General features: G+C 53.9%; 7 protein-coding genes across 7 annotated transcripts; 4 read left to right on the top strand and 3 right to left on the bottom strand.

Annotated features, from left to right (window-relative positions):
* Positions 1 to 719: 719 nt before the first annotated feature.
* On the top strand, positions 720 to 2,884 carry BGZ61DRAFT_513063 (uncharacterized protein). The gene has a single exon (XM_046252167.1). The coding sequence runs from the start codon at positions 812 to 814 to the stop codon at positions 2,522 to 2,524; it is 1,713 nt and encodes a 570-aa protein (XP_046110470.1). The 5' UTR covers positions 720 to 811; the 3' UTR covers positions 2,525 to 2,884.
* Positions 2,885 to 3,064: 180 nt separating this feature from the next.
* On the top strand, positions 3,065 to 7,175 carry BGZ61DRAFT_440693 (uncharacterized protein). The gene is made up of 6 exons (XM_046244510.1): positions 3,065 to 3,749; positions 3,870 to 4,154; positions 4,226 to 4,244; positions 4,312 to 5,539; positions 5,596 to 6,063; positions 6,131 to 7,175. The coding sequence occupies exons 1-6, from the start codon at positions 3,415 to 3,417 to the stop codon at positions 6,907 to 6,909; spliced, it is 3,114 nt and encodes a 1,037-aa protein (XP_046110469.1). The 5' UTR covers positions 3,065 to 3,414; the 3' UTR covers positions 6,910 to 7,175.
* A 1,564-nt stretch (positions 7,176 to 8,739) lies between these two features.
* Positions 8,740 to 9,806, bottom strand: BGZ61DRAFT_472084 (uncharacterized protein; the record flags this gene model as incomplete). Its single annotated transcript, XM_046248292.1, has 2 exons — positions 8,740 to 9,491; positions 9,623 to 9,806. 2 exons carry the CDS (start codon positions 9,804 to 9,806, stop codon positions 8,740 to 8,742), a joined length of 936 nt encoding a protein of 311 aa, XP_046110468.1.
* A 2,794-nt stretch (positions 9,807 to 12,600) lies between these two features.
* On the top strand, positions 12,601 to 13,410 carry BGZ61DRAFT_83368 (uncharacterized protein). Its single transcript, XM_046257134.1, has one exon. The coding sequence runs from the start codon at positions 12,764 to 12,766 to the stop codon at positions 13,250 to 13,252; it is 489 nt and encodes a 162-aa protein (XP_046110467.1). The 5' UTR covers positions 12,601 to 12,763; the 3' UTR covers positions 13,253 to 13,410.
* Positions 13,411 to 14,090: 680 nt separating this feature from the next.
* Positions 14,091 to 15,001, top strand: BGZ61DRAFT_83344 (uncharacterized protein). The gene has a single exon (XM_046257133.1). It carries the CDS (start codon positions 14,299 to 14,301, stop codon positions 14,878 to 14,880), a length of 582 nt encoding a protein of 193 aa, XP_046110466.1. The 5' UTR covers positions 14,091 to 14,298; the 3' UTR covers positions 14,881 to 15,001.
* A 21-nt stretch (positions 15,002 to 15,022) lies between these two features.
* On the bottom strand, positions 15,023 to 15,938 carry BGZ61DRAFT_472083 (uncharacterized protein; the record flags this gene model as incomplete). The annotated part of the gene is made up of 2 exons (XM_046248291.1): positions 15,023 to 15,717; positions 15,899 to 15,938. 2 exons carry the CDS (start codon positions 15,936 to 15,938, stop codon positions 15,023 to 15,025), a joined length of 735 nt encoding a protein of 244 aa, XP_046110465.1.
* An 897-nt stretch (positions 15,939 to 16,835) lies between these two features.
* Positions 16,836 to 23,610, bottom strand: BGZ61DRAFT_340614 (uncharacterized protein; the record flags this gene model as incomplete). The annotated part of the gene is made up of 3 exons (XM_046239324.1): positions 16,836 to 16,895; positions 16,943 to 22,944; positions 22,995 to 23,610. 3 exons carry the CDS (start codon positions 23,608 to 23,610, stop codon positions 16,836 to 16,838), a joined length of 6,678 nt encoding a protein of 2,225 aa, XP_046110464.1.
* Between the last annotated feature and the right edge of the window lie 389 nt (positions 23,611 to 23,999).

Below are 23,999 nucleotides of genomic sequence, written 5' to 3'. Positions count from 1 at the left end.
GTGAAGCAAAACGTCAAACTCATCAAAATTTCTGACGAAATTGCAATCCACCATCTTCGTCGTAGTACGGGCAGTCTTTAGGGTAGGCCAGTGAGACGGCTACACAGGAGAACAGAAGCTGCTTGACAACTCCTTAGCCATTCGGCATCAATTAATTAAACCGAAACTACAAAACAAATATATCGGCTTAAATGTCAAGAGAATGTTCGTCTTTAGCGATCTTGACATTAGTTTTCTCATATTGGTCTCCCCGGGATGGTCGAGCTAGGAAGCTACTAAAGGTTATCAACACTTCGAAGCTCATGCCGGCTAAAGCAGTGAGCACGTCATAATACTTCATCTCTGATCCCTGTATGTACAGAAAGCTCCCCCAAAATTTCTGTACAAGAGCAACGAAGAACGCCGGTTTCGGGTCGCCCGTCTCGCAGTTGGCTGGCGTGAAGGGCAAGGGTTGAATAACCTCCCGAAATCCGCTCAGGCAGGAGGGGAGCAGAAGCGACTAGGACGCTCCCTTGACGGAAGACAAAAGACATTTTTTCCTTGGTTGCGTAATATCGATGGCACTTTAATGTGATATGAATTAAATATCTATTTGATGTTGTAACGATTCCGGTTAAAATCTTTGACTACAATTAGCCGAGTGTGTTGGCCATGGGGCGTCCATCCTGGCAGAACGATCCATCCATTTATCCCTCGCAGCCTTATCGGACCTCTCTGCAGTTTTCCCCTCTCCAGAGTCACTGAGCGATTTGCGTCACTTAGCACCACGGATCTCATCAATCATGTGGAAAGTGAATGCCTATTGCGCGCCATGAGTTCGCTTTCGTCAACTCCCCAGCTCCAATTGGAAGGCGGTTCCACAGCCTTATCTGTGATACATCGAGAGCTTCAGGTAAAAATACATGATCTTAGCACCACGCCTAGAGGTGACTACCAACTCGAATCCATCCATCCTTCCAAGGACCTCATTGAAGATTTCAACTCCACCATTTGGCCTAATCTTGTCCCCGATTACGAAGGACTGGTCAGTGAACTGGTGTTCTACTGCCGCGATGAGCTCCTGAAGAGAGGTCTTAGGTGTATGGTTCATGGCAGAACCAAGACTGATCAATCTGTCAGAGACTCCCTGAAACGTCGAGGGCAGGGACGCCAGAAACCATTCACCAAATTGAGCGACATTTTGTATGAGATGCACGATCTCGCCGGTGTTATGATTGTGGTGCAGTCCGCAGCCGATGTAGATCGCGCCAATGGATTCGTCTCAGAGAGCTTTCGAGCGATCAAGGAGCCAAGCCACTGGTCGCCCGATCGTCCTGTGGGCCAATATTGGGACGCGCATTTTGGAAGCTACGAGTCTCATAACCATCATGTATCATTGAAAGGAGATTCCGAGGATTCAAATCCTATTTTCGAAGTCCAGGTCACCACCTTCAAAGACTTCATCTACAATCAATATGCCCATCCTTGGTTCTACAAAGGACGCAATGGATCTCTCACCGACAAAGACGAGATAGTCATGGATATGATTCATGGTGCCAGCTATTTGATTGAGATGGGCGGGGAGTACTTTTTAATCAGAGAAAAGGAAAACCGCAACTCGATCGAAGTTGAACACGATCTATTCCAGACCAAGCCTCGGGCAAACGGGCCAAGGAATTCACACAACACCCACCTGAAATCATACAACACTCGTGCAAAAAAGATTGCAATGACCACGACGCACGACATCCTTACAGCCTTTCAGTACGATAACAAACTGGTCATTGACGACTGTAACAAAATCCTGAAGATGCTTGGGCGAGCCACGCAACGTATTACAGACGACGAGATTGATGAGGAGCGGGTGCTCGCTATTCAGTCTCATCACCGACTAAGGGCCTGGTTTTCCATTGACCAACCCTCAATGCTTCTCCTGGATGGACATGGCAGCCAAGGACCGAAGTCTGAAGCCTCCTTGGTCAGCGCCAAGATCGCGAGCGCCCTTCTCAAACTTCACAGATATCAAGACAAGAAACGCATGTCTCCAATTATAGTGCCTTTGGCTTTCTTCTGCGGACAGCACAGAAATTTCGAAAGAGACCCAAATGCCAGTGCAACGGAGCTTGCCCTGAGTCTGCTTCTACAGCTAGTAGATCGCGGAAGAGACTTTATTGCACACGAATCACTCCAGCGAATTCTAGAAGTGGTAGAGCCGACAGAATTCCGTACTGTCTGTACATCACTCTGCGACCTGATTACCGAGCTCCCTAGGGAAATGTACGTGGTCATCATCATTGATGGTCTAAAGTTCTTTTCTCAGCCTCTTGAGCGACAAGAAGACACCGATGAGCTTATCATCAGCTTGATCTCGGTATTCAGACAGGGACCGCCTGCGACCCTGAAGCTTTTGCTTACGAGTCCATCGCGAGTTAGCTTGTTCGAGGGTCTCTTTCAAGAGGACGAGATTCTTCGACTTAGCAAAGACTTGCCAACAGGTGCTGTAGCGAACGACTTGACTTGGAGAAGGCCTCTTGAGCTGAGATAAGAAAATTTAAGGATGAGAACAAGAGCAGGAAAATTAAGTACAACGGACAAGCTTGAACCACTAACCATGAGCTGAGGAGGGACCTAATGTTGATTTGAGGAATGAAAGCACGATGCATAACCGACTGATGGGCACTTTAGCGACACCAAGTAGATAATGTCCGAGCATGTCTAACACGAAATCATTATGCCGTTCAGCTACAAGTCTTTGCAATTGAGCATATACTGGCATATTAACCAGACAATAGAACATAGCCATCATGGGTCTTAAATAGGATCATCATGGCGAGCTCGTCTCGAATGTACGTATAAGCTAAGAAGTTCTTGTTGGAATTAGAGGGCTCACCATCTAACAACGAATGGGTGTGGGTGCTCGGGCGGGATCCTCATTGCTGTCTACGCAGTAAAATGAGGCGGGTAAAGTGCAGCCTTACCAACTGAGCTTCGCCACAGGCGTGCATATTCTCTCATAGCCTCTCATTGGATAGAGGCCATAATCTTACAGCCAACAAGTGCAGATGGGGGCCCAAACGGTGCCTGAGGTTCTACTGCATAGTGTAATGGGGCGAAGTACGGAGCGCAGTTGAGCCTCAGCCCATGGATATTTGCCGCAAACATTCCCATTTTCTAATCCACTCTGACTGAGTAATTCCTCGTTATTTTGTTCATACTACGCGCGGCCGGCTATCTTGAGCAACTCTGACCGCCGAGCATATCGCTATTTCGCGCATCGTCTCCGCACCGTTGTCATCCCAGTCTACGACCTCAACGGCAAGTCTTAGTTAGCCCTACAAATCCGGTTCCCACAAGAGAAGTGTTGTTACGGTTGGCGCAAATTTACTGAGAGACACTGGAATTGAGACCACAAGCAATCGCACAGTTGATTCCTCGATGGAAGACAATGCTGAAAAAGGTTCAGCGCCAGCGAACCTCGGCCAAGATCTTTCGGATGCTTTTGCAAGCAAGTCTAGTGTATCTGCCAATAATGCAACCGCGACTTTGGCATCGGCATCAGCGGGGACCTTGCGAGAGGAAGACATCATCCCTCGCAAAGAAGACACCCCCGCATTGGCAATGTCGGATTCGGGAACGGGGATTTTCCAGAGGGTCTCCAAATTCATGTCAAGTGTGCAGCCGTATCAATTCATCCTGCCTCCCGATCTACGAAAAGAAATGAACGATCTCAAAGGAAAAGTCGACAAAAGGTATCCTAAGGACACAAACTCGTAAGTCTATACTTATTGCTTCAGATTAAATTGCTCTCGGATCTAGAAGGCTCGAGAACATTTAAGTCTTTGAAATCATCTCTTCGTTGTGGGTGTGCAGACTTAGCTGATGATGTTTAGCAATCTCTGGACTTGTGATATCGAAGTGCTCACCATGGATGACTGGAAGCAAGGCATCCGTGGGTCGGAGAAGAGGCCCATTCCGGTGTTGCAGGTCTATTACCAAAGGCTAAGCCGAGCAATGCCACTGGAGGCTTTGACGGGAGACTCTTCACAGGCACCACGGGATATGGCTCTTGACATGATCAGAGACCAAAAGAACCTGCAGAGGATCCTTATCAATTCAGACATTTTGCATGCGGAGCTGGAGTTCATCACATCGACCACAATTTCCTCCCCAGTTATGTAAGTGCCCTTATATTCTACATCAATTGGAATATTCAATTTTGAATGGCATGTCTGACGTCACGTTTAAGCATTATCCCCCCTTATGAAGTAAGAGTCCCCTCCATACTATCCATAATCTTCTTACATGTATTGAAAATGATCATAATGAGTTTAGATCTTGTTGCAATACCTGCCACTCTTTGAAACGAGGTTGGTCGAGCTTCGAGACGAGCTAGCCGAAATGACTCTTAACACCAACAATAACGATCAAGTCAATGGTACTACAAGAACTCCAGACATGGATATCGATGAACCCATCCAGCGGGACAGTAACTCTGAGCCAAAAGAAGTCGCCAAAAAGGTTGATTTCCACATCAAAGAGAACCAGCCGAAGAGTGGTGGTGGTGAAGCTGAGGGCCGTGACGCTCAGTCGAATCCTAGTCACACTGACTTGCAGGCAAAACTCTCGCAGCTCGAGATGCGGATTTCTCACCTGGGGTGCCTTGTTGATTTTGTCAACGAAAACCTCGCAGGGCTTATTGAGCTCAGAGACGATGTGAAGAGCGGAAAGTTGGAGAAAATCACTTTCGGCGATCTATGGCACTTGTTCAAACCTGGCGATCTTGTTCTGTCAAATCGGCGAGGTCGAGAACAGTTGCACAGAGTGCACTTTGTTACTGGTGGTCGACTGATGTCACGTACCCTGTCCAACAACGGCTGGCGCGCAGAAATCCCTGTCGATACGTGGACAGAATTCAAGGTAGATACCTACATGATGGCATTTGATGGTGACCAAGTCGGACCTGTAGGGGAATCCTGGGGAATCAACCATTACCTGGGCGAACGGCTGGTCACAGGGCTTCCGATATATCCAGCTCAGCTCCACCCGAACCCCGAAAGCCTACTCGCTCGGATGGATGCACGGGGGCGCAAATTCATGAAGTCCATCGGTCACAAACATTATGAAGGATTGGGTGAGAAGCAAACTCGGGGCCGGACTCGGAAGCAACTTCTACGTATCGTCGAAGACGACGATAGCTCCGACGATGACGACATGAAACCCGGGAAGACAAGTCAGGAGTACATTACCAGTGAAGTGTTTGTTGACTTCAAGGCATATCGAGAGGTCGATAAATATTACACCTTTAATCTCGGCAAACTGGTCAGAAGCAAGGTTTTCGACCAGGGTGCGGTCAACAGGTATCCGCCAGGCTCGGCTATGCATTCGAACGAGGACATATTTTCCGGCCCTGAGATCGACACAAAGCTCGGCGAGGACTATATGACGCAAAGCAGAGGCTTCTTGGAACCCTTTAAGTTTACTGATGCTGAGTTGAGTGCAGAGTACTATCAGATATTACCATCAGAGGTGCCTGGATACACGTTTAGGTATCGAATGTGGTGTATGGTGCCCCATTACCCCATCTAATTGCTCTTTGGTGACTCACAATTTTCTTAGACATGCTCGACGTTGATAATCTCCAGGACATTGATTTCATCCGAAATTCAGGGTTTGATGACCTTGTCATCCCAGAGCGCCACAGAAGTCTTCTAGTTGCACTGGTTGACAATCACACCTCGGGGTTTCAACGGCGACAGGAACGGTTGAAGAAACGCATGAAAGTGCCGGACAACGCCCAAATAGACCTTGTCCCAGGGAAAGGGCAAGGCCTCATCATTCTCCTACACGGACCCCCAGGCTCTGGCAAAACAAGTACCGCAGAGACCATAGCGTCGTATACACAACGTCCCTTGTACGCAATCACTTGCGGCGATCTGGGATTGGATCCGGAGTCTGTCGAAACTCGGCTTAGCAATCATGCAGCAAGAGCAGAGAAATGGGGATGTGTACTGCTTTTAGATGAAGCTGATGTGTTTCTTGTGTCACGAACTCACAGAGAGTTGAAGCGCAATGCTCTAGTCTCGGGTAAGTAATGCAATCTGCTTCTTTTTCAGAGTATCCAAAGATTGCCACGCCACTAACCCAAATTTAGTGTTTCTCAGACAGTTAGAGTACTACTCTGGAATCCTATTTCTCACGACCAACCGTCCTGGCACCCTCGACGAGGCCTTCAAATCGCGTATCCACGTATCTTTGCGATATGCTGAACTGGATTTGGATTCCACAAAGAAAATGTGGAACAACATCCTGAATCGCCTAGAGTTGGAAAATAAGACGGCCGAAATTAAAGTCAAATTCAATCGCCAGAATCTCCTTGACTTTGCCGAGCAGCACTTCAAGAAACGTCAGAAGGATGGCAAGACTTGGAATGGCCGGCAAGTACGTAACGCCTTCCAGACGGCCTTGGCTCTGAGCCAATTCGACAGGCGGGAAGATATCAAAGCCAGTGGCCAGACACTCGATGAAGCCGCGAAGTCGGGAAAGAAAAAATGGATGACAGTGAAGCTGACAAAAGCGAACTTTCAAAACATTGCGAGGACTATGCACGAGTTTGAAGACTACATTGTGAAGCTTCGCGGGAAGGACAGCGATACCGCTCGCGAGGGTGAGGTCCGAGATGACTCTTACGACCCGGATCCAAATGCACAGCCGGCGAGGAAGAATTATGCAGCGACTCTACCAGCCAAGAGACTGAGCTTCGAGCTGCCGAGCCAGTATCGGGCTGATCGAGCCTATCCGAACAGAACCAGGAAACGGCAAACGCCCAATCATGACAGATATGGGGACGAGGAGGATGAAGATGAGGATGAGGATGAATCAGATGAAGACGAGGATGAAGACGAAGATGAGGATGAGGACACAGAGGTTTAGTGGCAAATGAGCGGATGGAATGCACAGGAACAAGTGTGCGAGATATAACAAAACACAATTGCATAAAAAAAAATACGTTGTTACTGCAGGTGCTTTGTAATTAGGTCGAAATTTATTGGATGCGTTTTAATTATATTTTTTATGTGTAACAAAAATCGACTGTAGATATGGGGGAGAAGTTCTGCACTTCACATCTGGCCTGGCGAGGGAGAAGCAGGCGGTGGTGTGACACTATCTTGATGCAAACATTCTATATTAATATTTTCTAGTCTATCTACTAGCTTATTTGCTAAGTATTTGTGGGTGTTTATAATTAATATAAATACCACTGTACTTTCTAGTTTTATTAAGATTAATATAACTTGGCTCTAGCCCAACTATGAAGCTATAGTCACAACTGCGCCTATCAAGAAATACGCACACACCCATATCAAGTAATACACCAAGGTTCGATTCGATGATGCCCTAAGAAAGCGCAGGCCTTCTACGCGAGTCATGGGCTTGTTGCTTTTCCCAACGTGGCGTGCTTTACCGACTTCGTGGGGATGTGCAACGCCGAGGTTAGTACTAGAACGCACAGTTAAACGGGGCAGGCATCGATGGCAGAGACTAAGCAAAATAAGATAGTCAGTAATATTTTCATAGTGTCACCGGTCTGCCAGGCGGCTTTCAACATTGTGTCCCTGGCGGGCATGTCGGCCACCTAGATTCTGGCCCTCGGCTCTACGAATGTCCCGGGGCTAGAGATCCTAGCCCAGCCGGTGACATTCAGAAGAACTAGCAAGTCATCCCAAAATCTGAGTACATTTGTGCCAACTATGGACAAGGGCGAGGGCACCTCCAAATTTGCGGAGAGCGCCGCCGAAAAGAATGCCACACCCGTTAGGTCCGTTAGGTTTACATGTATTTAGCACATCGGGTATCAACGTACGGAAACATACAGACCAATACCACAAGTAGCTCGTTTCTCATCTCCTCCCAAGTGAACATCAGCATGACGTGATTTAGCGCACCTGGCAAGGGATCTGACCGTGATCCTAAAATAAGCCCTAAAGAAATTAGCATTATTGGGATCTAGTTGAGGCCGTTTTACATGATCAGGGCATGTTTCTTGCGGAAACAGTAAGGGAGATGCGTTGTTTTTACGTAGGAATACGATGAATGTCTACATACGAGGTCTTCAACAGTTGCTCTTTACAGCGAGGTACGCAAGTGGGTGGAGCAAGCGCCATGAACTAGACAAGGACAACGCGTCCCGGTCTAAATCAGTTGGACTAAAGACAGGCTGGGGTCGGTCTGAGCAAAATCACGCGGCGAGACGGTGAAGAGTACAGGGAGAAAAAGCGTAGCGAGCCATTAAAAGAACACTATTGACCAGAAGATACGATAAGGGGTATGTGTAACCCTGGTCTCCCATGCCGAAAATGAGCCCAAACCGAACCGGACCAGACCAGACCAGAAGCAAGGTCTTGTGATCCCCTGCCGTGCAACGAAGCACAACGAAAGCAAACACCAAGCAAGGATACCTGATACCAAATCCCTGAACGAAAACCCTGGAGTACACAGATAACGCAAATACATCGACCACGGCCGTAGCCAGACACGTGTGTCGAGCCCTCCTTTAGAGGGGGCATCCCAGAAAAGCAACCCGATGCTGATGCCAAATGATGCCGGATGAAGCCCGCTGTAGGCCGGCACATTACCCAAAACAAAACAAAAAGTCGCCATTACATGTAGTAGTGTGTTGGTTGTCAAACGCCTTGCCAATGCTCAAACCAAAGTCATAGTTAAAAAAGTCAAATCAAACGCCGTGTGCCATTTTCCTTGGTCTCATGCCTGGTAGTGACCGAAATAATCGTCAGAAAGCGCCGCGGGCCGCGGGGTCACGGCTTGAGGAGCTTCCGCTGCGGGGGTGTCGACGGGTGTCAGCGTCAGCCCCAGCCCCAGCGTAGCCTTACTGGCGCCCATCGTCTTGGAGCGGGAGTGTGAGGGCACGTAATTGGCGGCGGCGTCTTCCTCGTCGCTGGAGACGCTGTCCTGGTGGCTGTAGTCGCGGAGGTCCCAGCTGGGCTGCTGGGCGGCCAGCTGCATGTCGACCATGGCGTCGGCCAGGCAGTCCTCGTCGCACAGCGGCATGATGCGGTAGTTGAGGCTCTCCATGATGCACCGCTCGGTGAGGTTGAGCTGCTGGTTGGACCACATGCCGCGGCCCCAGGCCTTGCAGTAGTAGTGGGCGGACTCCTGGGGGTCCTCGGTGAACTTGACGGCGATGACGAGGGCGGCGAAGATGATGAGCTCGGGGTTGACCGAGTCGATGTGCAGCTGCTGGCGCTGTTGGAGGAAGGGCGACGGGGGGAGGGTGTGGCGCTTGGAGGAGGAGGAGAAGTAGTCGGAGAGCAGGGGGCAGGAGAGGCGCCAGCGGCGGGCGAAGCGGGAGTCGAGGCTGTCGAGGATGCAGACGGCGAGGGCGACGGTCTCGATAGGGAGGTTCGCGCGGCTGAGGAGAGCCTGTACGAGCGGCACCGAGGCCGTGGCCAGCGAGGCCGACGAGGGAATGAGGTTGACGAGGTGGATGGCGGGGCCTGTGGGTGAGCGGGTTAGACACGGAGTGAGACAGAACAAGGGAGCAGCAAGCTCAATGACGCAGCATCAACAGGTTTGTTGATTAAATGCACCGCCAGACAAACAGGCTGCCAAACAAATCTCGACTCACCTCGGAACCGCGCCATCAACGGCTCGCCATCGTTGAGCGTCGTCCGCGGAGACTGTGCGGCCGACGAGTTGCGGGAGCTCGGGGGCGGTGTGGGGAGGTTGGACAGCGGGCGGTAGGTGAAGTAGCCCTCCTGGTCGGCGTCGACGTCGACGTCACCGGAATGCTTAGTATCGCGGCGCATCATGGCGGTTCTCGGGTGTAGCAGCGGTGCTTGGTCGTCCAGTCCTCGGTCCACAGCAGTAGCAGTCGCAGGGGCTGCTTCTCATGTTTTTGGGGGGCGTTGGCGTGCGTTTTGTTCGGCGTCGGCGTCGGCGTCGTTGTCCACGGGGGCGTTGTTGTTGATGATGGTGATGGTGGAGGGGGGGAGGGATGAATCACGCGAGCACGCACACGACAGCAGCCACAGCGAAGGATGATGGTTCGGGGATGCAGGAGCAGATGGGGGAGGGAGGATTATATATACAAAGCGGTCGGAGTGTATATATAGACCGGCCGAGGAGCCAAGGAGCAAGGAGCAAGGTGCAACACGAACGAGCCAGCGAGCGAGCAGGTGGAGTCCCCGGCCCAGGGGGACCTTCACCTAAGAATAAGGCTGAGTCGCCGTGCTAACTGGGATGACGCCTGGGATGACGCCTGGGCAGCGAGAGAAAGCCACCGGCAAATAGCTCCAGGCCGCACTGGCGGTGGAGGGGAGCAAGCCCGCTTACCTCTAGTCTTGGTCTTGGTGGCCAGGACGGCCTGGACGGCTCTGGTAGGCCTGGTCAGTAATAACAGTAGGTGTGGTGGACGCCCAGCGCCGGGGCCAGGGGCGTGCCAGGGGACCCAGGCCCTGAATTATCGCCAGCAAACGCACCGGAGCGGGCCCCCAGTGCGTCCAGTGCGTCCAGTGTGTCCAGTGTGTGTCGAAAGGGGAAAACAGAGAGCACCGAATAAGCCGTCGTGTATTCGTGCTTCCGACTACAGGAATTGAACTGCCATAAACCACCCCGACCACGTAGCGAGAGCGAGGACAGAACATAGACAAGCGGGCGTGCTGCTGGCCCGTGGCTGCGGCGTCGCTTGGTTGCCGTCGCCTCGGGAGCTTGTGAGAGTGACATGCTGCCCTCCTCTCCGCAGTGAAGCCCGCTGATTTCTCCTCCTCCACCCCCCGTTCCCTTTGGTTTCAGCTGTGCCTGGCTGTGCTCTGTTGGCGTCTACTTTTTTTCCAATTTTTTTTATGCACGGGTGTCAGACAACAGGAACAGGACAAGATCAAGGAGCCAACAGAGTCCACTCCAGTGGAGCTTTGCGAGTGGCAAACAAACAAAACGGATCGGGGACGGCCGATGCGTCGCTCACAACACGAGCAACAATCGGTAGATGCAATGCAGGTTTCTGGGATGCCAGGGGGGGCTGACGGATGATCCGACGACGGCATAAACCCCAGCATTTCCTGGTCCAATATACCTGTGTCACCGCGATGACGCCCAGGCCCTAAACCAACATAATCACATATGTCTCGCGCTCTCAACCTCTAGCCGAAACCCGATCTAATTGGCTTTGCTCTGCGTTGTGAAGCGTGAGGTGGCGGCTGACTGCTGACTTTGGCTTGTCGGCGCTCGATCCCGTGACGGCGCCCAAAACCCAATCTTGGAGACCCCAAATGGCTTGGGCTGATAGATGTGGCCTGGGCCTCTCGGGAACACCCTACCGCGAACTATCAATTCGTCTTTCGTGAGTCGTGTCTGTGCGATTCAAGAAGCTGTCCGGAACGGGAGAAACGTGGGAGAAGAGACGCAAGGTTGGCAAATGTGGCGGTCATCCGGCGTCTTTCCCACTCTGTCGGCGCGCCGTTGTCTGGACGGAGTCTTGACTGCAACATTGGCGCCCACATGGTCAGACACAACAACATCTCCTGCAATACGAACAGATGATGGGCATGCGAGGGCAGCGAAACGCCGGTTCCACAGGATTCCCGGTTCCTGGCTAATTGGAAAGGACGATTCACACGAGTACTGTACGTCAACGGCGCGGATCCCGTAGATCTCTCCATACCGCAGTAGGACATTGAGCACACGATCGGTTTTTGCCAAATGCCACAGACGCCTCAACAGCCGCGGCCCCTGAAAGAGAAGAAAAGAAGACAAGACCGGACGCCTCTGTTTTTCCTTTGCACAAACACCAACCCGGTTGTTCTCTCAAAGCCGGGCATCAGAAGGTCGGCACATCACCTCACTCACTCCACCCACCCCCGGCGGCAGCTGGGCCGGGAAGTCTCATGGCCGTGTCTCCGGATCCCATTGCATATGCACATGCAGGCGCCCCCCGCCTGTCTCGGAACCTCGAACTCTGTCCGTGGGTGGACGACGGGACGACGGAAGTGGTGGGATGCCCTATTGGCGGTGAAACAGCCTCATTAGCGCACTCCCCTCCACAGCTGCATTCCTGCATCACGCATCAACACGTTAAATACCCGGATTTTTTACTTTGGGCGCTCCTCAAGTAGTTCGGTCCCGGCTGGCTGGAGTTGGGTTACGGGCCTAAACCCTTCGCACCCTCATTGGGACCTGGAAGAGACCTGGAAGAGTCTAACTTTGGCGGCACTGCCCCATGGGCTCGATCTGAGTGCGAGACAGCTTCACTGGTCGGCGGCGGCGATTCGCCAGATGGACGCCACGACCTTTGTTTCTTTTTCCAGTCAGTCGATGGCTTTTTTTTTTTTTTTGGAGCATGCACAGCATAGATGGGGTGTGTGCTGTGACGGACCATATCATGGGGCTCGTGGGGACTAAAGGCCACAGGTAGTACAAAGTTCAATGCGAGTCCAGACACCATCGTCACATCACATCATTCGGGGATTTTTTCCTTCACCCACAAGTCCAATCGAGATGTGCACGCAGCTAGTCGAACGTCGTATTCTGCACAAGTCGCGTGCTTCCGCGTACGTAACCCTCGAGTGGAGTCGCCAGGCGCGGCAAAGGCAACCTGAGCCGAGCACATCGCCGAAGGGGGCCCCTTTAATGGCTGAGGTGGCTCTCCTGAGTGCTTCGTACCGACCGACGCTCCCCTCGCATAGATGTCCACAATTATCGAGGATGGATCGCCTCACCAGCAGGACTGACTGACTGACTGACTGACTGAGCGCTCGGGTTCGGAGCGGACATGTACTTGGCACCGCCGACCCCCGAGCCTGAGGGGGGTGGCGGGGAGATTGGAAGCTCCAGCTGGACGCAGCTGAGGCTGACTTGGATTCGCGGGCGTGGGAGATCAACTGGAGAATGCCCCGGAGGCTTGAAGCTAGAGGCCCGACCTAACCGTCGCACCGTGCCAAAGTTCGCATGGGGCGGCTGGGATGGGCGATCTGGCCAAGATCGAGCTGGTAGGGTTCAGACGGGCCTGAGCTCCTTGGTGGGATTTACCGGTGGATGTCACCATCTGCTTGTTATTGCCTGGTTGTTGCTTTCGAGAATCCTACGTAAATCAGGGAGCACAAATGTCAGCGAATACTACCACGTCCCGTCCCTACCTACAGCCGCCGTTGTTACCTCGGTCCAAGACCAGCATTGTCCAATATCCGACACCTCGCCTGACGTCACTCTCCTCCTCGTCTATTATTATTATTTCTTCTTCCACAGAGCACGGAGCAATTGACCCTTTCCCTCTTTCGTCCTGAACAGCTCCGCCTGTTCGTTTGCCAGCGGCCGTGGTTCGTCGACCGTAGGTAGTACAGCGCGGTGGGTAATGAGCCGCACCAGGTCCAAGACCCTGACGATGCGCTAGCACCTTCAACCCAATTCCGTCAATTTGCTTCACCTCACCGCTGCCGCAATGCTACTCCGTGCTGCTATGTTTGGTACAAGGCCCGCCCAGGGAACCACCCGTCGCCCACGTTCCCAGGCCTGAGCAGTGGGGCTGGCACCAGAAGACGCCAGGGCACCAGAAAGCCGCCGCCAGGGCACCGTAAAAGATGCAGGGTCGGAGGCCCGGCTGGGCTCTGCACGAATCGGCTCCTCAGTCTAATGTCGTCCCCTGTCCACGAGCCGCGTCGGAAGCCATCATGGCGGCGCTGACTTGTCCACGTTTGGCTGCAGTGAGAGCGAGGCATTCAGCATTCAGCTCCCCTGGTCTCGCTACGTATTTCCCTCAAATGCAGAGAGTCTTGGCACCCAAGGCACGGACCTGGCAGGCTTGGACACGCGTATACACAATATTTGGCCTAAACGGGTCATGACATGGTGATGAGCACTGGACGAAGACGGATGAGCGCTGATGAACAACATTCAGGCTGTGTGAACATACTTCCAAGATAGACTCGGATTGTTGTTGGCCAAGTAGTCAGTCATGACAATTAGCATTGCGGGGTTGTCGATCTGGTGCATGACGATCACTTGGCAACCAGTGACGGGTGTAAACATCCAGAACAAGTATTGATTGACTAGGGTTATTCCATGGAAGTTGCTCACGGTGATGGATGATGGGTGTTGAACAACCCGATTCGATGACCAAGTCTCTTGCGACTTTGCGGAATGCGCACCGGAAACCCCGACGGCAATCGTCCGCCAGAAGGATAAGCAGACATTCCTTTGACGTTCTCGACGTCGTTTGATCGCTTTGACGTCTATTTTGTGGGCCTTGGACGCCCATTGTGAAAATCCGAACGCGGTTCCAATTGCTGCTAAGTCGTTCCCGGATGTTAAATGAGCTCTCGACCGCACTACACGGGGCCCGGCTTCATGGCAAGCCGAGGATGGCTGAGGCTAGAACGCACCAGGGCAATGGTCGCATCTAGATGCAGCACGCGAGATTCACTCATTAGCAGAGCTATTGACCGTTGGGTACAGAGCAAGGTTCGGTTCGATTCCTCACAGCGCTATTGGTATTGGTATCTTCTTTGCGTGACTCAGTGCCATGGTCGAGGTCGTCTTTGGCAGATGTCACCAATTAAAGTTTCCATAGAGAGAGTATTGACCTGTCATTTACCAGGAGTCGAGTTGGGCAACGGACAAGAGCACGAATGTGCGGAGCCCTCCGGCTTCGCGACGGTGCGCAGTTCCAGGCCATTCCTGTGGTGGAGAAGACGGGGAGACGGAGAAGACAATCGCCCCAAAGTAGAGTCTTTACACGCATTGATATTCACAGGCTGTCACGCGATAGTAGCATCGTATCACCTCTCTCAGTTCCTGATGCATCGTGGTGTACAACTGCCCCTAACAATGGAGCTGCACGGCGAACTCACCACACTGGAGCTCGTTTCATTCAAACATAGAGTAGGCTGGTAGACCCCTTTGCAGCTGAAATACACGCGGGATAAACTACACACCCTTGCGGTGATGCTCTCATAATACGTCTTTATAGAATTGAGGAGAATACAGTACATAGTTGAGCATCCCATCCACATCAACAGCCATCGCACCTCGAGGCTCACGGGCTCAAGCGCTGCGTCTTCCACTCATCACCCTCGCCCTCCCTCTCATACACAAACCGATCGTGAAGCCTGCTCTCCCTCCCCTGCCAGAACTCGATGCGGTCGGGCACAATCCTCAACCCGCCCCAGAACTCAGGCACGGGGATCTCGTCGGTCCCGTCGAAGCGCTCCTCGACCTCGCGCACCCAGCCCTCGAGCTGCGCGCGGCCGTCGTCGCCGTCGGCTCCCTGCGGCTGCAGCACCTGGCTCTGGCGGCTCGCCCAGGCGCCGATGCGGCTGCCGCGTGCGCGCGTCGAGTAGTACGTCTGGCTCTCCTCACGGGTCAGGCGCTCGACGCGGCCCTCGACGTGGACCTGGCGCTGCAGGGCCTCCCAGAAGAAGAGCAGGGCGGCGCGCGGGTTGGAGGCGATGTCGGCGGCCTTGCGCGAGGTGCCCAGGTTGGTGTAGACGACGAAGCCCCGGGCGTCCAGCTCCTTGAGGTAGACGGTGCGCGACGAGATGCGGCCCGACGGCAGCGACGCCGTGGACAGCGTGCAAGCCTCCGGGTGCGCGACGCCCGAGCCGGGCTTGTGGGCTTGCGAGAACCAGGCGTGGTACTGCGTGATGGGCGAGGCGTCAAGGTCGCCGCGGACGAGCGTGCCCTTTGTGAATTGATCGGCCTGCCCGTTGGTGTTGGAGCCCGCGGGGGCGACTAGGAAACCGGGCAGTTAGCATTTTACAGAGTACCAGCCGATTCAGCCAACAAGTTAGCCACGTCGCATCTTATATGTCATCCGGAGACAAACGAACGATACTCGTCGACATGGCGTGCCAGGGTCGGATCGCGGGGGAGGGGTAAATCCACGGCCCAAGCCATGAGTCGCGCCACTTACAAATGAGCTTGGAAGTCTCAGGAGGCGGGTGTAGAGCCATTCTTGCGGTTGACAGGAGGCAGTTCCTAAGCGTCTGGCGCATTGGCTACTTGCAAGAGTCAGAGGGAATTACGCTGGCCTTGGTGCAAAGGAGCAACTTATAAGTTGAAGAGTCACCGAGTACACAAAGTTGCCTCATGTCGTCCTACATGGTGGGGTGACCGATTTTACAGGCCCGACGTATGCGGCTTAGCGCCCTGGCAGTTGACGTCAAAGATATTCCACATGTGCAACCGAAAGAATCATTTCCAAGTGCAACGTGGATGATGTTCATGTCTTAAAATACAAAAGGAGTATCTTGTGTATCCGTACACCGATAGAGTAGTATCATGGTCCTGCAGCTTTGACACATTGCTGTGGCCAACTCACAAGCATCACAGCCAGCGTCTGGCCATGATCGATGAGATCTCCACTGTCATGATTTACCCACTGCCATTTTAAAACGCCCCAGACACTGAGCACGCATTCCTCATGACAAGACATGGGATTTTACCAATTCGGAGCAGATAAATCGAAATGCCCTCGTTTCAGTCTTGGTTCAAATGCGGCAGCTCATGTCCCTAGTGCACCCATGCATCGGGTGACACGTCCTCGAGCAGAGCGGTCTGACAACCTGATATTCACGCCACGACAGGAGACACACAAAACACACACAACGCACATACACGCAACACACGTAACATACGTAAATTAAATACATAATATATACAATCTATACATACATATACGGATACGACAACGTGAGTCGTCGGATTTACACATCTATACTCATAATACGTGCACCGGGCATTAAACCTCATGATGAAAATACTTGCTAAGCACCGCCATATCTATCCAGCCAAGATACAAACTTCTCTCAATCCAAATTGATGACTTTTCGTTTTCCAAAACATTCAATCTAAGAATCACCCATCACCAACGCCAACAGGGCCATGCGGCAGTAAAGCCCATATCGCATCTGGACGGTGTTAGTTTTGTTTCATACGAGTAACCAAGGAAACTTACCTGGCGGAAATAAGCTGCGCGCTGGTCAAAGTCGACCTCCTCGGCAACCTCCTCATTGCGGGGAAGGGGATGCATAACCACCATCGAGCCCTTGGCGTGCTTGAGGGCGGCGTTGTCCACGCGGTACGAGTTCTTGACACGCTCGTACTCCTCCTCGCTGGGGAAGCGCTCCTTCTGGACACGAGTGCAGTAGAGAACATCGCTGCGAGCCAAAATCTCGGGAGTCAGGCTTTCGGACTCGCACAGGAGCTGGCCAGAGGCAACTAGCTGCTCCCGAACCTTGGGGGGCAACTGGAGGCTCCTGGGGGCAACCAGCTGGACCTGGACCTGGTAGTGACGGAGCAGGTACACCAGGGAGTGGACGGGTCGTCCGTACAGGAGATCACCCAGGAAGGTAATGGTGAGTCCCTGGACTGTACCAAGCTCCTCACGGATGGTGAAGAGGTCGAGGAACGCCTGAGTGGGGTGCTCCTTGCTACCGTTGCCTGCGTTAATCACAGGCACCGGGCTGTACTTCTGGGCCACGTGAACGCTGTTCTCGTCGGGGTGGCGGACAACAACGGCATCACCGTAGCAGGCCAGAGTTCGGATGGTGTCCTGCAGGGACTCTCCCTTCTGGACAGACGAGTTCGACGTCGAAACGTTGATGGTTCGTCCACCCAGACGCTGCATAGCAGCGTCGAACGAGGCCGAGGTGCGTGTCGACGGCTCGTAGAAGAGCGTAGCAAGAACACGGCCTCGGAGGATGTTAAGGACACCCTCGCGCTGGACACCGAGGCGCATCTCCTGAGCCACGGTGAAGAGCAGGTGCAGATCGGCACGAGTGTACGACTTGACCGACAGCACATGGGTGTTCTTGAACGACGAGGGTCGCGAGAGCAGCTGCTGAATCGACGAGTTGACAAGAGGCTGCAGGGATGGGGCAAGCTCATCCACGGTAGCAGAACCCTCGGCAAGTCGAAGGCGGTTCATGGGCTTGATTCCACCCAGCATAGAGAGACGGCGAGTCTGGGGGGACTCGGTGGTCTGCGCGATGGAAGTGACCGTCGGCTTGATAGGTGGGGACATGGGGGGGATTAGGTGCGAGGACATATCCTTGCCCAGGGGTCCGACCTGTAGAACCTCGCCGTCCAGACAGACGGTGGTGTTCTGGAATGTGACGCGTTGGATGGAGGCACGCATGGCACGGCCCTGGAAAGGCGACCAGGCGGAGCCCGAGGCGGCGGTGTAGGGGCGGTCAATCTCGGCCTCGATGGTAGTACCAACCTGCTCATGGAGTTCAAAGATCTCCATGGGGTTGGTGTAGAGGCGAGTCTTGATGTCGTCAACCGTCAGCTTGCCCTCGGCAACCGAGGTCAGCAGCAGAGGCAGAGCGTCGGCGATGCCCATCGAGGGATCGGCCTTGTGGCCCAGAGAGGTCGCGAGCTGGTAGGGCAGAGAGCCGATCGAGAAGACATCGATGGTACTCATGTGCTCCCAAAGAGCCTCCTGGTCGGCCTGAGTGGGCAGGCGGTCACAGTCGGGGAAGTCCTTCTGCGAGAGGTACAGGGAGTAGATGGAAACATCGCAAGTAACCTGCAGACCCTTCTCCTTGCTGAGGGCAATAAGCTTGATATCATCCTTGTTGCTGATAGAGGTGACGTGGATACGACGGTTGTGCAGGCTGGCCAGGAGGAGAATCGAGGCCAGGTCAGTCAGCTTGGCATCGGTCACGATAGGTTTGTGAACGGGCCAGGCATCAAAATGAGCAGTGACGGCCGCAACCTTGCTGATGTTACCAGATAGGTGGTTGAAGGGGATGAAGAGCGAGCCAACTTCTCCAGTGACATGGCTGATCTGGTCGGCGTTGTCCGAGGTAGCCGAGACAGAGAAGTTGTAGTCGCAGAAGCCACCACGCTTGGAGTTCTGCTGGGCAGTGCTCAGGGTGATGGCATCGGTAATGGATCCATCCAGACCCAGGGGCATGACGCGGATCATGCTGAAACCAGCCGAGATGGAGGCCTTGGTGACAGTCTGGAGATCATGGCTGTCAGCGGAGACAATGCCAGGGACAAACGCCGCAATGTTGATGAGTCCGGGAAGGACAATGGTGCGGTGGCTAGTCTGGTAATCGCGCTTGGAGACCTCCAACTCGAAGTGGCGGGCAATGGCCTCGACGAGAATCTTGGCGTTCTTGACGTTGGTGACGAGAGGAATCTGGTAGTCCACGGCCATACGTCGAGTCTGGTAGCCCTTGCTCATGTAGTTGGCGGGTCGTCGGTACTTGTTGTTGGAAGGCAGGTTGATGTACAGATCGATGGTGTTCTTGGCCAGATGCTGAGTGAGGGAGAACTCAGAGTTGGTATCCTCCTCCTTGCCCAGAACCTCGAGGTACTGAACCGGAATGCCGTGCTCCTGGAGGAAATCGGCGGTACCAGAGGTGGCGAACAGCTTGTAGCCAATCTTCTCCAGCTTCTGGACGGCCGGAAGCATCTCCTTCTTGTCCTTGTAAGAACCAATGGAGAGAAGAATGTTCTTCTTGGGAATCTTGAAGCCGGTCGACATGAGAGCCTTGAGGTAGGCCTCGTTCTTGTCGACACCGAAGCAAGCAACCTCACCAGTAGAAGCCATCTCGACACCCAGGACGGGATCGGCACCTGAGAGACGAGAGAAACTGAACTGGGGGACCTTGATACCGACACAGTCGGGAGCGAGGTCGGTAGGAGGGTACTCCTGGAAAGGCTGGCCCATGATGGCCTTGGTGGCCATCTCGATCAAGTCAACACCCATAACCTTGGACACGAAGGGGAAAGATCGAGAGGCACGGACGTTGCACTCAATGACCTTGATGTCGTTGTCCTTGGCGATGAACTGAATGTTGAAGGGACCCGTCACGTTGAGAGCGGCACCAATCTTGCGGGTAGCCTCCTCAATGCGGCGAATGGTGGTGAGCTCCAAATCCTGGGGAGGCAGGATCAGGGTGGCATCACCAGAGTGAACACCGGCATTCTCAACGTGCTCAGAGATGAAGTGGCCGACGACGATACCGTCCTTGGCAACGGCGTCCATCTCAATCTCCTTGGCGTTCTCAATGTACTTGGTAATGACGACGGGGTGCTCCCGAGACACCTCGGCGGCCTGAGCCAAATACGACTCAAGGTCCTTCTCGGAGTAGACCGTGTTCATGGCGGCACCGGAGAGGACGTACGAGGGTCGGACCAGAACAGGGTACGAAACCTTGTTGCAGAAAGATTGAGCCTCCTCGAAGCTAGTAAGCTCCTTCCAGGTAGGCTGGTCAACCTCGATACGGTCAAGCATACGAGAGAACTTGTATCGGTTCTCAGCATTGTCAATCATCTCAGGAGAGGTACCCAGGACCTTGACACCGGCACGGTGCAGGGGCAGGGCAATGTTGTTGGGAGTCTGGCCACCCATGGCACCAAGGACACCGCTAGAGTTCTCCAGCTGGTAAATGTCCAGAACAGTCTCGAGGTTGATGTTCTCGAAATACAGCTTATCGGCCTCGTCGTAATCGGTGCTTACCGTCTCAGGATTGTAATTCACCATGATGGTCTTGAAGCCAGTAGCACGCAGAGTTCGGATGGCTCGAACGGAGCACCAATCGAACTCGACGGAGGAACCGATTCGGTAGACACCAGAACCCAGAACCATGACACCGTTATCCTCAAAGGTCACATCGTGCTCCGAGGCATTGTAGGTCATGTAGAGATAGTTGGTAAAGGCGGGGAACTCGGCAGCGACGGTATCGATCTGCTTGACGAAGGGCTGGATGCCGGCGTCGAGTCGCATCCGGCGGATAGCGATCTCGTTGGAGCTCCAGAATTTAGCCAGCTGTCGGTCAGAGAAACCAAGTCGCTTGGCCTGCAGCAGAATGCTAGGGCTCTTGGAGATGTCGGAGGTGCCATAGCTGGACATGTTCTTGGCAAAGTCGCTCAGGCCCTTGAGCTTGCTCAGGAACCACTTGTCGATCTTGGTCAGTTCCCAGATCTTGTCGACAGTGTAACCCTCGTGCATAGCGTTGGCGATGGCAAACAGACGCTGGTCAGAGGGGGTCTGAAGCTCATCGTCAATGCTCATGAGAGCCTTGGTCTCGCCAAAGCCCAGGTTGTGGAAGTCAATGGCTCGGATGGCCTTTTGGATGGCCTCCTCGAAAGATCGACCAATGCTCATGACCTCACCAACACTCTTCATGGAAGAGCCGAGCTGAGTGGACACACGAGTGAATTTCTTGAGATCCCATCGGGGCATCTTGACCACGACGTAATCAAGCGAGGGCTCAAAGCAGGCGCAAGTGACCTGGGTAACGGTGTTCTTGATCTCCTTGAGGGGGATTCCGAGACCGAGCTTGGCAGCGATAAAGGCCAGGGGGTAGCCGGTGGCCTTGGATGCCAGAGCGGAAGATCGAGACAATCGGGCATTGACCTCGATGATGCAGTACTCTTGCGAGAAAGGGTTCAGCGCATACTGGATGTTGCACTCACCCACGACACCAAGATGTCGGATGACATTGACGGCGGTGGTTCGCAGCATGTTGTAGTCCGCATCAGACAGAGTCTGCGAAGGGGCGACGACAATAGAGTCACCAGTGTGGATACCAAGGGGATCAAAGTTCTCCATGTTACAGACAGTGATGCAGTTGTCCTGAGCATCTCGGACGACCTCGTACTCGATCTCCTTCCAGCCCTTCATACTGCGCTCGATAAGCACCTGAGGACTGGCGGCAAAGGCCTTGTTGCAGAGCTCGAGGAGCTCCTCCTCGTTGTTGGCAAAACCACTGCCGAGACCACCCAGCGCATAGGCAGCACGGACAATGACGGGGAAGCCAATGTCCTTGACAGCGTGCATAGCCTCAACAATGTTGTTGGCGGAGGCCGACTTGGCACACTTCTCGCCAATAGAGTCCATGCTGCGGGCAAACAGCTCTCGGTCCTCGGTGGTGATGATGGTGTCAATGGGAGTACCGAGGACCTTGACGCCGAGCTCCTCAAACTCGTCCTTGAGTTGGATACCGACCTGGAGGGCGGTCTGTCCACCGAAGGTGACGTAGATGGCATCGGGACGCTCATACCGGATGACCTTGCGAACAAAGTCGGCATTGACGGGAAGGAAGTAGACCTTGTCTGCCAGGCCCTTGGAGGTTTGAATAGTGGCAATGTTGGGGTTGATCAGGACAGTGTAGATGCCCTCCTCCTTCAAAGCCTTGATAGCCTGACTACCGGAGTAATCGAATTCACCGGCCTGACCAATGCTCAGACCACCGCTACCCAGGACAAGAACCTTGCGGACAGAGACGCGAGGGTGCGCAGCCTCGTTCTCCTCGACGGTGCCGCCGGGGAAACTGACAGGGGCCTGGAGCAGAGCGGGATTCTCGGCGCAGTTGGCAATGGTGTCGATGAAGACATCGAAGAGGAATTCGGTGTCGCGGGGACCGGGAGTGCTCTCAGGGTGGAACTGGACGGAGAAGTAGGGCTTCTCGGCGTGCATGATACCCTCGTTACTGCCATCGTTGGCGTTGACAAAGAGCTCCTTCCAGCCGCCAGACAAGGACTTGGCGTCGACAGCGAAACCGTGGTTCTGCGAGGTGATGTGGCATTTGCCAGTGACCATGCTGGTGCAGGGAATGTTGTGGCCGCGGTTACCAAACTTCATCTTGACCGTCTGGGCGCCCGAGGCGCGGGCCAGCAGCTGGTGACCCAGGCAGATACCAAAGACCGGAATATGGTTCTTCTCAATGACGGCGGCAATGTTCTTTACGGTGTTTTCGAGGACGGAGGGGTCACCGGGACCGTTGGATAGGAAGAGACCGTCGAACTCGTCGGCGGCGCCAACCAGGTCATAGTCCCAGGGGCAGACGAGGACCTCGACGCCACGTTTAAGGAAGCATCTGAGCTGGTTATACTTCATACCGACATCGAGACACAGGACACGGATGGTACGACCCGACGGGTGCTTGCGGGCAACCGAGGCGGAAGGCTTATACAGTTTAGGGGCCTTGATGGACACTACACGACGATGAGCATGCCTTCGAATCTGAAGTCATGGGGAAACTCACCCTCTGCCACCAGGTTCTTGGTATTGGGGTCAACCCAGTCAAGCTGCTCAAAGGTCTCGATGGGAGCAGGGGCCAATGGGCCATCGATCTGGCTGACGGAGCCGTTGGTCAGAGCCTTGGACTCGAGGCGCATCTTGCCGAGCATGCTACCCGACTCGCGGAGCTTCTTGGTCAAGGCGCGGGTATCGACGCCGTACATGGCGGGGATGCCCTGCTCCTTGAGCCAGGTGCCCAGAGAAGAGGTGGCGAGGAAGTGGGAAAAGTCCTCGCCAGAGTATGATGCCGTGACCAGGCCAGCAATGTGGATCTGGGACGACTCGAAATGAGCGGGAAGATCGCCGAGGAGCTCATCAATGGTCTCGCGCGAGGGGACGCCATAGTTGCCGACCAGAGGGAAAGTAATGACGAGGATCTGGCCGCGGTACGAAGGGTCAGTGACGGACTCGGGATACCCCACCATACCCGTCTGGAAGACCAGCTCTCCAGCAATGCTCTTCTGGGCACCAAAGCTGTAGCCTTGGTAGGTGGAGCCATCCTGAAGCTCAAGGCAGACGTGGCCATCGTCGTCGGAGCCCACGATGCGAGCCGACGCCGGCGCCATAGTGACGGCGGACATTGTGAAGGGAGGAGGGTGAAGCTTCCGCACACAGGCACGAGGTCCGAAGACGCAACGCGGGGCAGAAGACAAGGGTAGGTGTTGGCGTTGCGAAGAGGGCAGAGGTTTGCGAGCGACGGCCGGCAAGAAAACTCGTTCTCAGAGTTCCCCTGGTCTGGTCAGAAGCTACCTCGCAATCATCTGCCTCAACAGCAATTGAGGAGAAGGGATGTTTGGGAGGAAGGCGGGGTTTGGAGGAGGAAGAGATTGAAGAAGATTAAGACGTCGACGGATGCGGCCCTCGACTTTTTTTTTTTCTCAGCCTACTGCGTACAGGTACCTACTAGGGTGCTCCCCCGCCGCTATTAGTACTGGCTACAGGGCGCCGCCATTGGCCAATGGCTGGGAGG

The sequence above is a fragment of the Ilyonectria robusta genome, assembly GCF_021365365.1.
Source record: "Ilyonectria robusta strain PMI_751 chromosome Unknown BGZ61scaffold_2, whole genome shotgun sequence".
Taxonomy (NCBI): Eukaryota; Fungi; Ascomycota; class Sordariomycetes; order Hypocreales; family Nectriaceae; genus Ilyonectria; species Ilyonectria robusta.
The sequence above is the reverse complement of the archived record's forward strand: the minus strand, read 5'-3'. Positions and strand labels throughout refer to the sequence as shown.